Genomic DNA, 13,331 nt, shown 5'->3' on the forward strand with positions numbered 1-13,331 from the left:
CAAAACTCAATGCCGCTTGCTTCCAACACGAGGGCAACGAACGCAAAACCAATTTTACAAAGATATGGCGGCCGAAAATTCTCGTCCACTCTAAAAAAAAGTACAGGAATGAGCTGTGGTTTGATGATTTCAGATAATCCAGAGTTCTTGGATAAGGGGTTTGTTCTCAGAGGTCAAAAACTGGGAAAAAAATGCGATCGAGCAACATGCACAAGAAATCCATTTCAATGTGGCAAATCTGAGAGTAATTCCAGTAACTGATTACCAAAGATTCCATGCTCCACGAATGAAATTCAAATGCGTGAATCAACTTCGACCGTTTAAAAGAACACAATAAACTTAAGCTTAAAAGCAATCCATGTAATATATATACACATATCAGGGAAACTTGAGACAAGGTGCTCTTTAGCCCAGGGTGAAACTTGGTTGAAGGGCGATTGTACAAACCTTGTGCATTCATTGACCAAGTCGTTCCTGCTGTTCATAGGCTCACGACGAGGGGGAATTCGAGTTAGAAGTATTACATATTCCTCTCTAAAACAAGGACAACGAGGAAGTGAAGCGACTGACTACTCATTTATCATTTTTTTGTCGACCATCTCCATCTTGTCAACTGGATGAAATTTTTCTAGATTTCCTATGCTGCACAAACAGCTACTACTTAAAGGCCAGCGCCATAAGAACACATCATATCAAGGAGATCCTTTCCAATCAAATTGAAGGTTACTAAAGTTATTGACAGCTCCAAGACCACCAAGCAGTTGATTACCCACATCCTGCTGCTGCTGCTGCTGCTGCTGATTTGTGCTCAGATCACGTGCCATTGCCAAGCTTACTCTACCATTGATAGACAGAGAGTTGTTCCCTGCTGGAGCTCGAATCCCATTCACCACTGGTGATTGTCCAAGCCTGTTGCCGCTAATTCCAAAACCAGAACTGCCAATATTTGGATTACCGTTGGCCAATCCATTTCCTAGGAGAATATGGTTGCCGTTTATACTGGTATTATTGCTTGGCAACATTCCATTTACATTTTTGACATTACCGCCCATGGTCCCCATGCCCATCATACCACCCCCACTAAGCTGTGAAGACATCAACATGTCATGTATAATTTTCTGGACGGAGCTTTGTGAGTCATTTGCATCTGTGTCACCAGAAAGAGCAGGCTGCTGCATAGAAACATTTGGGGAACTCACCGAGGAGCTAACCGGAGCTCCCAATAAACTACCATGTGGAGTTGAGCGTGCATTATTAGATGAAGATGGTGTGTGGGATTGGAAGGAGGATGAAGGAGGCTGAGTTTGTGGCATGGAGCTCGAAGCTCCCGGAGATGGTATCTGAACACCACTACCTCCATAAGGGCCATTTGCACTGGAAGAGTTTTGCTGTCGAGAGTTAATTGAGTTTTGATGGAGAAGTGCCACACTGGTACCGGTAGTTGAAGTTGCAGGCACAGAGTTTGTGTTATTCATATTTGGCATGCCATTAGAAGCAAGCTGCATAGATGCAGCCTGGACAGCATTATCATTGTTCGAGTTTTGACCCGGTCTTTGTAGCTGCTGCAGTAGCTGACCTTCAGGTTGTTGAGATTGACCTTGAAACCCCGTTGAAGGGTTTGTTCTTCGAGGAAACTTGGCCAAGCTATCTGAAAACAAAAAACCCCATTGGCCATAAACATAAAACAATCTTCCCCATACGCTAGGGTCATATGAAACAACTAGCACAGTAATAAATCCTTCGACAAGATTAACTGTTAAGAGGAGTCGTAGAATTGGGGTAAATTAAAATGAGTGCTAAGAATTGGTCAGGAAGAATGGACAGCATCATCCATCTAATAAGACTGATGTACATTCACAGAGTTGACCTTCCAAACAGCAACTATAGACCCGACATGAAACATTTCTAAAGTTTTAACTTTTTTAAAAAAAAACACACATTTCTGAAGTTCATTATTTTGAAATAGAAATCGTCACATCAGGAACCGAGTGACATAATTTTCAATTATCACTCTTAAAATTAAAAGATGTGTTTTCAACAAGTAATAATTTACGAAAAAACTAACAAATTTACTGCAGTAATGTTATTAAAAACTGTAGATAGAAAATGCATGCAACCAAAATCAATTTAAGAATCATAGCCAAAGAGGAGTACCTCACAGCAGAAGAATAAACACTGCAAATCACATACTTCTGCTATCATAGTAGCCAACATGGCTTGCTACAAATGCTTTTTACTCAAATATATAGGTAGTCAATGTTGAAGATGAAATGGAAAACACCATATTACCATGGTCCTAGAATTTCATTTTTCCAATTTACAATCATGAGAGAGTTTTAAAAGCATTCATGTCCATCCATCCAGCTTTAGTCTATTAGTATTTAGTCCCATGATCATTAAACAAAACGGAAGTACATAATCCAAAAAGAGTAACAAAGCCTACCCATGGGACCGGTGCCAGTTTCACGACTATAATCAATTAGATCTTTCATGCTATTCACTACCTCCGATATCTGCAACAATGTTAACAGTAGCAATAAAGCAAATAATCATCCACGGATTCAAACAAATAATAAGAAATCTTTCATACTGTTGAAGAACCATAATCATACAGCAATGACTGCAGACAAAAAAAAAACAATAATAATCAACAAGTACTAACAAGTAAACAGTGCAAAATATTCGACTGCAATCCCAGCTAGAGAAAGTATATTAGGAATCTTAGATATTGCCGTGCATGAGAGACATGTTTATATTCCTTCGCCTAAACATCAGAATAACAAGGAGGTTATTTTCATACTGATTTTGAAGACTCCTACTGAGCTTTATATGAAGATGTATATTCAACAGGTAATTGATTTTCATAAAACTTAATCCAACCAGACTCGAATTTATATTTTGTGTCTAATAATTTATATTTTGTATCTAATAACATTTGCCAAAAAATTTAGCCTATTGAATGTCAATATTAAATACCAATATCAATTTTGGGTATAGCCTCGATCATGTTTATGGTTTGGGTGGAAACTCAAAAAGGGTTGGATTGTATTGAGTATGGTACATACAGATTAAGTATAATTTTTTCACTTTAAAACTTCAGCAGAGTTGATAACATGAAGCTAATTATTTAACAACCCGTGCCATAATAATTCAAAATTTGTTTATGTCCAAGTCAAAAAGAATGGCACCCATTTCATACAAATGTATGCCATGCATGAAACACCGATTTCTAATAGTTTAATGAGATCATGACAAAATACTAGATAATTCATCGATCTTTTTCTGCATTCTTCGGTCAGGTCCTGTGCGACTAGCAGAGAGTATGAACACCATACGCAAGAATACAGCTGTTGCTAGCTATACCTAGACATGTCTAGGTTAACAGAACGAAAGACAGTTTTAACTGCCTTACCATTACAGTATCAAAAGACATTGTTTCCCAAAGAGTGGAGTGAATCATGAACATTAGAAACTTCTCAGTTCAGAAGATGGATATTCTTTAAGGTACTAGTTCAACATTTGTGCCTATTATGGCTGGTCACAGAACTCATCAATGTTTTGCTAAAGAAAGAATTCGGTAATAGAAGAGAAAGCGACGTCACCTGCAGGCACCTGACATATCTCTTTGTATATCCCAAATCATTTACTAACGGCACTTCCAAGGCTTTGGCCAGCTGACGAGCTGAAGCAACAAACCTGAGAAAACCACTGGTTATGTCAATGGAAGTAAAAAATCATCCCAAAACCCCTGCCTCAAGTCAATAAGAAAAATTTTGAGATACATTCTCAAAAAAAGAATAAGTTCTTCAACCTACTTCTAGTATTTCAGTTGCACGAACACGCACAGAAACTGCTTAAACCGTGTCAAATAAAAAAAGGATGTTCTGCAAATGTCAACCAATATTTAAGAATTTAGCTGGGGAAGGAAAATTGAGCTTCATTTGTCTCTCGACATTTTGGTGTTGAAAACTAATTTTTCAACCTTGAAACATTACAAATACGTACTTAACTGACGTGTAACTAGGTATTGACTTTCAAGGGCAAAAAAGGAAAAGTTAACCAGATCAACAATGACATAAAATGTGTATGCCTTTCAAGATCTTTATTAAAGCAAATAATTAAAACTCACATGTTGCAGTTATTTTGCAGTTCGGAAACAGACATGTTAGATGATGCATTCTGAGTAGCAGCTTGGTATTTTTGTGCAGCATTGCCAAGTTGGCTGACCTGCAGTTTACCGCAAGAAAGTGAGATAAATAACCAGATCACGGAGCTAATGATTACGCATGCTAATTCTGCTCCAGCCAACCAAAGAATTTGCAAAATGCAAGCCTTGAATAAACTATTACTAAAGAAAAGTAGGTGTACAACAGTAACAGAAATGAAATTAGGTCTCAAAATAATTAAAACCTGAGGTATCAGCAGTCTTCTAGGTATAAGCTCTTCATGACGTCGAGCACAAAATTCCCAGGAGCATATCTGATTAAATGGAAAACAGATGATTGATAAAGTAGGAGCTCTATAAATTTAAAGCAACAAGGAGAAACTGCTAGTCCTTGGTGTAACCTTGAGGTCAGGAGAGAACACAACTCGAAGCTGGCCATCACGAACAACGCGGAGTTGCTCAAAGACACTCTCTTGTATGGCTTTTGCATAGTCGAGAACAATTTGCCCTGAGGAATTCTGATACTCTCGAGGCATATCAACATACAACAATTCTTCTACAATGCCACTTTCATATTTAATTTTGAAGAGCCTGGGAAGAACCTCGGCGGTGGCCTCTGACAACATAAAAATACTGTTACATTGTGAAGTAATTTTTACTTCTACTTTTATGAGCTTCCTCGACTTCGTCCTTTTGTTTTTTTTGGGGAAAGGGTCGAATTTTGATTTAAAAACAAAACAAGATCATGCCAAATCGGTTATAACAAAGCTACAAAAAGGTGACGAGTCAGGCAGACAAATGAACCACACAAGTCACATTGACATATAGCAATATGCAGAAGGAAACAAACCAAATCCACGGCCAGGCCTGCGGTTGCAAATTTCACACTGCCAAACATCCTGCATGTATGATAACATGTCATCATAATATGCCAGTTCAAAACGGTACCAGTTGAACAAGAAAGTTTTATAATACATCTGAAAGACGATCCGTACCTTCCGGGTTCTAAAATTTTAGATGGACAAGAAATCAAGTATCTGAACTAATAATGGCATAAATGAGTCAAAAAACCCTAGAAGAAGTTAAATTTATTTCTCCACTGCCCAACTAACCTGAGGAAAAACTCCGGTAGTTTGTCGGCCATTTCCATACATCGAGACACACCATTTTTTCTTAGCATTAGGTGCAAAATATTCGGCAACAAATTTTCTCCAAAACTCGATATTGTTGTCCTACACAAGGAATGTGTGCCAAACAAAACAATTTCTTCAGCTGTCGAATAATTGAAATGAATATCTAACAAAATAACAATGTCTTACATCAGGTCTATGCTGTTGCTGATACATGTAATGCGTCAGCCTACGGGCACACATTCCTGGCTCGTACACTGATTTAACAGGAGACCTAAAAGGTATACTCTGTGATGGAAACTGAGATTGCATGGGAGATCTTTGTTGGGGCATAGATTTTAAGAGCTGTTGTTGTTGCTGATGTTGGATTTGCATAAGCCTCTGTTGTTGCAAAATCTGCGCCGCTGCAGCAGCCTGAGAGGACTGCCTGGACAAAAGGAGCTGTTGCTGTTGCTGCTGTTGTAAAAACATAGACGTCTCCGAATGCTGGGGTTCCATTTTGACAGGACCTAAACTCCTCATACTTTGTAATTGCTGGGGTTCCAACTTAACGGTACCAAGATTCCGCAAAGCTTGCAGATGTGGTGGTGGTGGTTCCTCACTAGTCATTTGTGGCTCCAGCTTCACAGACCCAATACCAGCTAATCCAGATCTCATCGCTTGAAATTGCTGTTGCTGGGATTGTGACTGTTGTTGGGGATTGTTGGGAACCGAAAACTGTTGCATCGACTGTGAATTTTGTTGAAAACTCTGAGGATCAGGTTGTTGAGCTTGTTGCTGGTCCGTTAACATCTGGCTGCCAGAAGGGCTGGAAAATTGTTGTCGCCCTTGAACTTGACCAGAAAAATTTGAATTGGTGGCAATAGATGAAGACAAATAAGATGATGACCGTGGATTAAATTCCATACCATTTCCAACATTAGTCAGTGGGTCAGACTCTGTCCCACCATCAATGATCCCCCGCTGGGAGCTTCCAGGACCAGAGTGCCCAGAGCTTGGAACACCATTCCCAAATGGCTGGTGTAGCAACGATGGAATGTTGGGAACATTCCCAAGCATGCTCATGTTATTAATTTGATTTCGAGGTGATACCAAAGAAGGAAATGCATTCTGTGAGGAAATTCCACCACCCTGTCCACCCATAAACCCAGAATTTGATCTCAATAATGCAGGAGAAACCTGCTGAGCTCCAGCAAGCGGTGTCGGAGGCCCTTGTGGCTGCATTTTTTGCTAAAGCAACACACTTTAATTTACAACACTACCGAACAACTAAGATAACACTGCCTTAATAAATTTAACCTAAGAAACCTTCCTGAAAATGTGAATGTGGATTGATTCTGAAATGTTTATTGTGAACAAAAACAAAGGGATAACTCTCATCCATAGGATATAATTGTCTGTTTAGCATGACGTAAATTGAAACATAGAAACTCTGAAATTAAAGATGCCAGCTTTGTCTTTGAACATTGTCAATTTGCCTTTTTTTCTACCCAAGTAACAATCTTTCAGCCACTGTGCAATTAATCCCTTCACAAGCCAAAAAACGAAGAAGTCAGATGCCTCATCTTCATCTCCTGGAAATAACAAATACTCCCAGGGCAAAACAAAAGCAGAAGACAAAAGGGAATTCCGAAAATTAACAAAAGAAACGAGGAAAAATCAAATCTTGACAAAAAAGGCAACTTCAAGAATCTGATAAACAATAGGAAAAATAAAAATTTTAACAAAAAGAGACACATCTAAATCAGCTAAAAAGGAAATTAAAACACGATATCCTCAACAAAAACTCATCACAAATCTAAAAGCGAAGAAACAAAAAACAAAAAAATGAGCAACCTTGACCGAAAAATGAGCAATGAACAGAACACAATCGAGACCTAAATCTTATCGGAAGCTAAAATGCAGCGATTTATATATCCTAGGGCTCCAATACCGCAAACTACATACAGACACTCATACATCTAAACACAAAACACGAATAGAAGAACTTCGAAGCAAAAAAAAATTAAAAATTAAAAAACAAAGAACACACACCTACCACAGTGGGATTCCAACACCGCCGTCGGTTAAATCCAGGAAACAGAACTTCAACATCATACAGTGTCGCTGGACTTTTTTTACTCCATTAAATCATCAAGTAATAGAATATTAGAAACAAGATTAATTTCCTTAAAAAAAACCACCCAAATCAAAAGCATGCAGATATAGATAGATTATATGGATACAATTTAAAGTGTATGCATACAATATAGATATAGATAGCTGTCAAAAAAAAGTCTCCCCAAAATCTTCCAATAACACACCGGAGAGAGAGAGACAGAGAATAATTTTTATTGTCTGAGGAGAGAAAAATGTGTGCTTGCTTGCTTGCTTGCTGGTGGTGTGTGTAAGGTAATAGTATAGGGTTTTATTGCGGACGCCAAATATCTATTAGATCCGATTTAGTTTCCCTCATTATTCTTCCTCTGCTTTTCCCTTTCTCTCTCAAACGAAGTCAAATCTCTTCTTTTATTATTTTTTTATTTATTTTTCTTCCTTCACAAAACCCAAATTATATATGAGTGATATAATTAGGTCAATCTTATCGATATTCACAATTAAAAATAATAATTTTAACATAAAAAATAATATTTTTTCATGGATGACCTAAATAAAGATATGTCTCACAAAATACGATCCATGAGATCGTCTCACACAAGTTTTGTCATTATATATTATACACACACAAAACCTTCATTTCTGGAAAAACAAAATATATAATTTTCTCTCCTAAGTAAGTCATAAATTTTTAAATAACTACTTTTATGAATTTGAACATTACATATCAAACAATATATTATTATTTAGACAGATCGTTGATATACATATATAAAGACACACAACATAGTGAAGCGGTACACTTGAAACTATACTTTTAAAGACGAAGAGAAGATGCATATACTACAACGTGTCCCAACCACTTGTCGCGTGTACGTGTTTTGGGGTTTGTAATATTTTTATTTTTTAAGTTTTGATTTTGAACAAGAAAAATTAGTTTTTTCAAAAGGAAAAAACATTGATGTGAATTTTAGTAAGAAGATTGTGAGAAGAAGGCGAGAGGTCAACCTAAAAACGAACACTCCGTGAGAGACTGCTGGGTGTTTTCCCGCTACCTATTGTGAGTAAGCATATAAATCGATCTTATTAAAATTTAATCATTGTTGTTTTGAAGCTACAAAATATCTTATAAAGTATTCTTTTTTGTTTTTAAAATAATTCTCAAATTTTAGACAAAAATTACTTTATACGAAAATTTAATGTATATACCGTTAATAGATTACTACTTATAGTAATATCGGACTGAATAATAAATATCTTATGATTTTGTGATTAATTAATTTTGGTTATAGTTTTGGATAGTGTTTGAAATTGTTTAATTGTGGCTTTATGTATTTTATGTGTTTCACATCTTCTATATACAATTTCAAAATATTTCGTTAGTTAGAAGATGAAGTCATGATATAATTTTAGATTTATCTGAAACTCATTCATCTTGTCAAACTAACTACATAGTTTTAGTATTGAGTAAGTCTCGAAGAAAAAACTACTTTATTCTTTTTTTATGAAACTCATACTTCGTGTGTGTTATGATCTCTTAGTTGTCCTATAATTAACTATTTGAGATCGTGATATAATTTTATATTTATCTAAAATACCCTTATATACCATATATACAAACATGATTAAATCTTGAACAATTTATCTTTTTTTTTTCTGAAGTCTAAATTATAGATAAGGATTAAAAAAAATATTTCAGTGATTTTTTTTAGAATTTGGAAAATGACCATGTAAAAAAAAGAATTATAACAGCTGTCAGCTGTTACGTACGTACATATCGCAGAGAAGCGTAGGAGCGTACGTGGCACTGAGCACGTGTTATCGTTGACGGAGAGAAGCGCCGTCAATAGAAAGGCAAAGAATAGATAACGGTCGTTATATGCAACTTGAGTTTAGTTGACAGTTTGGGTTGGACCCAGTCCCTAATTCTAAAGTGCTTAAAATCGAGATGATTCCTGATTTATTAATTTTTTTAAAAACATAATAATATGTCATTTGAGGTCCGTTTCTCTGTATCATTGTCCACCCTAGTTAAGCTACACCTTCAATCCCTAGTTGTTCTTTCTGTTGAATTTTATTTTCAAGCTATAATATTGCCATTCTATGTAAAATGTGACTTTTTCCCTAAATTCCTATGTTTGAAAGTCTCATTCTCAACTTTTGATCCAATCCATGAAAAATATTATTTTTATGTCGAAAATATTACTTCTCCATTCTAATATGAACCGAATTGACTTGCACAACGAATATCTCACAAGAAACATACTCCTAACCAAAAATAATTTAAAAGCATGATTAAAGAGTAATTACATTATATTCATCATATCAAACAATGACTTTTAATTATCAATTAATAATTAATAGATTCTATTATTTATGGTTTAAGGGTGAGTAATCGGTTAGAACGGAACGGACCGAATCTTTTTCCAAACCAATCGAACGGACTGAATCGCTCATTCAAAAACTATCAAACCGAACCGGACGAATTGTTATATAAAAAACGATAAAACATGCCACAATCGCACCAGAAAAATCCAAAAATTTGTCAAAAACAAATGATATGACTAAATTACAATTTCCAAACATTTCATAAATCAAATTTTATTTTTATTAACCAGAATATATATTGTCAGATAATTCTACGCTAATTAAATCCCGATTTTATCCATGGTCTATAACCCATTTAGCAACAAGGTACTAATTTTGGAACAACTTCTCGAGTTCGAGACATGATAATTGTAACAAGTCCTCCCCAATAGCCAATTCAACATATAAAAAAAATCCCCAATTTATGATAAAATCGTATGTTTGGCTTAGGGCTTTCATTACAACGATCTATTATTGCAATATTAGTGTAAGCACGTATCATGATTACCATGTTCTTGCATTCGATCAGGCCAGGTACTAGGGAAACCAACATATTTTTTTGACAGGAAAATATCATTCACAGGGTTGTTTGCCATTCCTTCTACCTATCATGTGAGATGATGGATTTAGATACATATGTGTTCATTTCATGATTATTTAGAAGCGTAAATTGAATTTTTGCTGGCATCAAGTTTTTTTTTTTTTTTTGTTATAGGGCGCCTCATTGTTTTACTAAAAATTCTAATGTAGTCTTAGTATTGACTCAATTAAGGTTCAACTTTATAATATTTTGCTAAATTTTAATTAGTATTCATCTTCATTAAAAGTTCTAATCTTCACATATATTTGGCCTTGTATTTTTTGTTTTTAAATAGTTTTTCCTGTTATTACTAGAGTAGCATATTGCAACAGCTGAGTTGAGATAATAAATGTGAGAGATAGGAATGTATTTCATTCAACTCATCAACACATGCCAGAGGCATACCAAGTTGGGACAGAAATGTATATGTGTATGTGTGTGTGTGCATGTGTAATTATCGAGTTAAAGAAAGTGTTAGAAAGCAAGTCAGAATGGAATTGCGTAGCTTGAGCAGATCTTGAGAAATGATAGGACATGCATGTGGTTCACCTTTGGAACCAGTTGTAGTGTCGTTTTCATATTTGAATGCCAAACTTTAGCATATCCCAAATATGGCTACATGTGTAATCAGAGTGACAAAAGACACCCTTAAAACACATCCCTGGCTCCCCCACCGCCCAACTCTATCTCTGGCATGGCAATAACCATTATCTCATCAAAGTAGGAACCGAGATCGATCCAGGAAGAAGAGCGGCAAGATTGAACGAAGACCGACGGTGAAATTAAACTTAATTTTTATGAGAAATTGCTGGTGAAAATTTAAACTGTTTTTTTTTTTGAGCCAAATGTTTTGTTCTAATCATAGATAGTATTTGTAGGATATATAGCTGTCGTGGTAGCGTACCTAATGTGGTGAAATGCCTCCATGTGGGAAGGTATGTGTATTTCAAACTAGGTTACTGTACATATATATGGGACGATTTTAGTATGTTTTAAAACTTGAAATATAAATATTCAGCTAAAAGATACGGACTGGAAACAAGAACCAAATGATAAGAGCCATGGATGGTTTGGAACTGGAAGTTGAGAAACGAAATTTTAACGATCGAACATAAAACCAACAGACAACCTATGTTATTCGGAAATTACGACAAAATCCATTCTGATTACAATCATGAGTTGGCAAAAGAAACAATTCTACAGAGAGAGCAAGCTCAGTATCAGCTAACATGAATATGAAGTTGTGAATTCGACACTCGTTTCCTGGGCCGGAGACTTAGACTTGTTCGTCGTGTGATGGATGTTTGTTTAACGGCTTCTCCTGATGGGGCTTGGAGGTGCTTTTCTCCATCTCCAGGGATTCACTAGTAGCACCTTTCTGGGTCTGGCCTTTGTTATTGCGGTATATGGCGTATAGTATCAGTTGCACCGTACCTAATCCACAGCCAAATCCATTCGGAATCTGGAAATATTGTACTAATATGATCAGTTGTGTACAGATTCGTGAGCACTCTCATAGTTTTAGCAATTCAATATCATATACTTACAGCAACAAAGGGATCCTTTCCAAGGAGGCCAAAGACAAACCAGGATGTACCACACAAGAACACAAACAATGATAAGAAGAAGGGCATGAATTCCACGCTTTTGGTCTTGATCACCATCCTCTGCAAATACATAACAAAAAGCGAAATGTGTTAGAAACCAAATAATTTCAGACACCATTAGAAAATACAACCATTTTACAAAAACAAAGAAATGGAAACTTACCATGATTGTCAAAGGTGAACCGTACATTATGATGGAGAAGACAGTGGCCGCGATTCCGCAGAAAAGCTTTCTGCCTTTGCCATGGAGAGCGAATAGAGAAACAAACGCGACAATTGCAAAAATGGCGAGGACAAGAGTGAGCAATCCCAGGATCTTGCCCTTTTCTTTCTTCATTGCAAATATGAGAAAGATCATCACGTAAACCAATTCAATGGCAGCACCGGTGCCATTTATTGTTGAAACTAGCAAGTTGTTAGGTGACACAAAGGGGAGACCGTACCTAGATAAGTTCATTCATGAAAAATATTCAATCATCTGCATACTCTACCAATTTGTACGACTTTCTTTTTCACTAATGTGATTTAATAGAAAATGAGACAGCTCGAATGTTATTCTAGTTATGGGAAATTCAAGAGTAAAAATATTTAGAAAATTAAATATGTTTGGTGGAGAATATCTTTATATGTGAAAAAACAGCTGCAAACCTTTGCTTGATTGAAAAAATTTCAAGAAGCTCACCAAGCAGAAAGCAAGCAATTGAGTAAGGTCATGACATAGGGAACTCCAGAGAACTGCTCAGTAGACCTTTTCTTTATGATCCTTTTGAAGGTAATCCTATCAGAGATCATCATATAATTATAACCTTTCGAAAGTACCTTAATAAGATGATAAAAAGATTTAAAAAAATGACAATTCTTCAATCTTGAGGTAGCGATACTCATAACAACAGAGTGAATCCTGCCAGCCAAAGCGAGCCATAAGAACAAAATATTTACATTTGATCCATAATTTTAAGCATGAAAGACGTGACTCCTTAAGTACACACAAAAACAGAACATTGATTCTGGGGATGTGGAAGCTCACAGTGGTGCCAAGAAAAGAAACAGAGCGAAAGCATTCCCTGTAAAATGACCGGCAAACAATAAAATCAGAAGAAGAAGATAAAATAAAAACGCTAGAACACTAGAAAATATTCTTCGGAGTATATATCGGGAAAAACCCACCGAATATTCCGACGACGAAATGCAGAGTATTCTTCATATCTTCCTCGTGTTCTTGAAACACAAAACTCAACAAAAAAATGTGTATACTGAAAAACCCTGATCAAGAAACACCCCAAAAACCCACCGGAGAATTGAAAAGAAGATATCGATCTTCCAGTTTCAAGAACGCTGTGTGTGTTGTGCGTGTGTGAACTTCATAGGTTGAGAAAATCAGTGAA

At 36.2% G+C, this 13,331-nt stretch overlaps 2 protein-coding genes across 3 annotated transcripts; both read right to left on the reverse strand.

Moving 5' to 3' along the window:
- Positions 1-260: 260 nt before the first annotated feature.
- LOC140990253 (transcriptional corepressor SEUSS-like) lies at positions 261-7,679 on the reverse strand. Of its 2 annotated transcripts, XM_073459858.1 has the most exons (11): positions 7,330-7,679; positions 6,204-6,822; positions 5,485-6,128; positions 5,278-5,397; positions 5,016-5,064; positions 4,567-4,781; positions 4,411-4,479; positions 4,130-4,227; positions 3,603-3,696; positions 2,444-2,513; positions 261-1,648 (listed from the first exon to the last, which is right to left on the reverse strand). In XM_073459858.1, the coding sequence occupies exons 2-11, from the start codon at positions 6,517-6,519 to the stop codon at positions 693-695; spliced, it is 2,631 nt and encodes an 876-aa protein (XP_073315959.1). In that variant the 5' UTR covers positions 6,520-6,822; positions 7,330-7,679; the 3' UTR covers positions 261-692. The 2 variants fall into 2 exon arrangements, with proteins under 2 accessions (XP_073315959.1, XP_073315958.1); XM_073459857.1 differs by having other exon boundaries at positions 5,485-6,822.
- Positions 7,680-11,451: 3,772 nt separating this feature from the next.
- LOC140990029 (bidirectional sugar transporter SWEET1-like) lies at positions 11,452-13,331 on the reverse strand. Its single transcript, XM_073459616.1, has 6 exons — positions 13,114-13,331; positions 12,974-13,010; positions 12,629-12,724; positions 12,110-12,389; positions 11,887-12,006; positions 11,452-11,801 (listed from the first exon to the last, which is right to left on the reverse strand). Exons 1-6 carry the CDS (start codon positions 13,148-13,150, stop codon positions 11,616-11,618), a joined length of 756 nt encoding a protein of 251 aa, XP_073315717.1. The 5' UTR covers positions 13,151-13,331; the 3' UTR covers positions 11,452-11,615.

The sequence above is a fragment of the Primulina huaijiensis genome, chromosome 12 (genome assembly GCF_012295235.1).
Source record: "Primulina huaijiensis isolate GDHJ02 chromosome 12, ASM1229523v2, whole genome shotgun sequence".
NCBI classification, from domain to species: domain Eukaryota; kingdom Viridiplantae; phylum Streptophyta; class Magnoliopsida; order Lamiales; family Gesneriaceae; genus Primulina; species Primulina huaijiensis.

Excerpts from the sequence above, each read along its gene's own strand:
- LOC140990253 (XM_073459857.1), bottom strand. The coding sequence starts at position 6,519 with ATGCAGCCACAAGGGCCTCCGACACCGCTTGCTGGAGCTCAGCAGGTT. Across the intron at positions 5,398-5,484 it reads AGCAACAGCATAGACCTGAT|GACAACAATATCGAGTTTTG; the intron begins GTAAGACATTGT and ends TTCCTTGTGTAG. Across the intron at positions 4,480-4,566 it reads TGTTCTCTCCTGACCTCAAG|ATATGCTCCTGGGAATTTTG; the intron begins GTTACACCAAGG and ends CCATTTAATCAG.
- LOC140990029 (XM_073459616.1), bottom strand. The coding sequence starts at position 13,150 with ATGAAGAATACTCTGCATTTCGTCGTCGGAATATTCG. Across the intron at positions 12,007-12,109 it reads GTTCACCTTTGACAATCATG|AGGATGGTGATCAAGACCAA; the intron begins GTAAGTTTCCAT and ends ATGTATTTGCAG. Across the intron at positions 11,802-11,886 it reads GAAAGGATCCCTTTGTTGCT|ATTCCGAATGGATTTGGCTG; the intron begins GTAAGTATATGA and ends CAATATTTCCAG.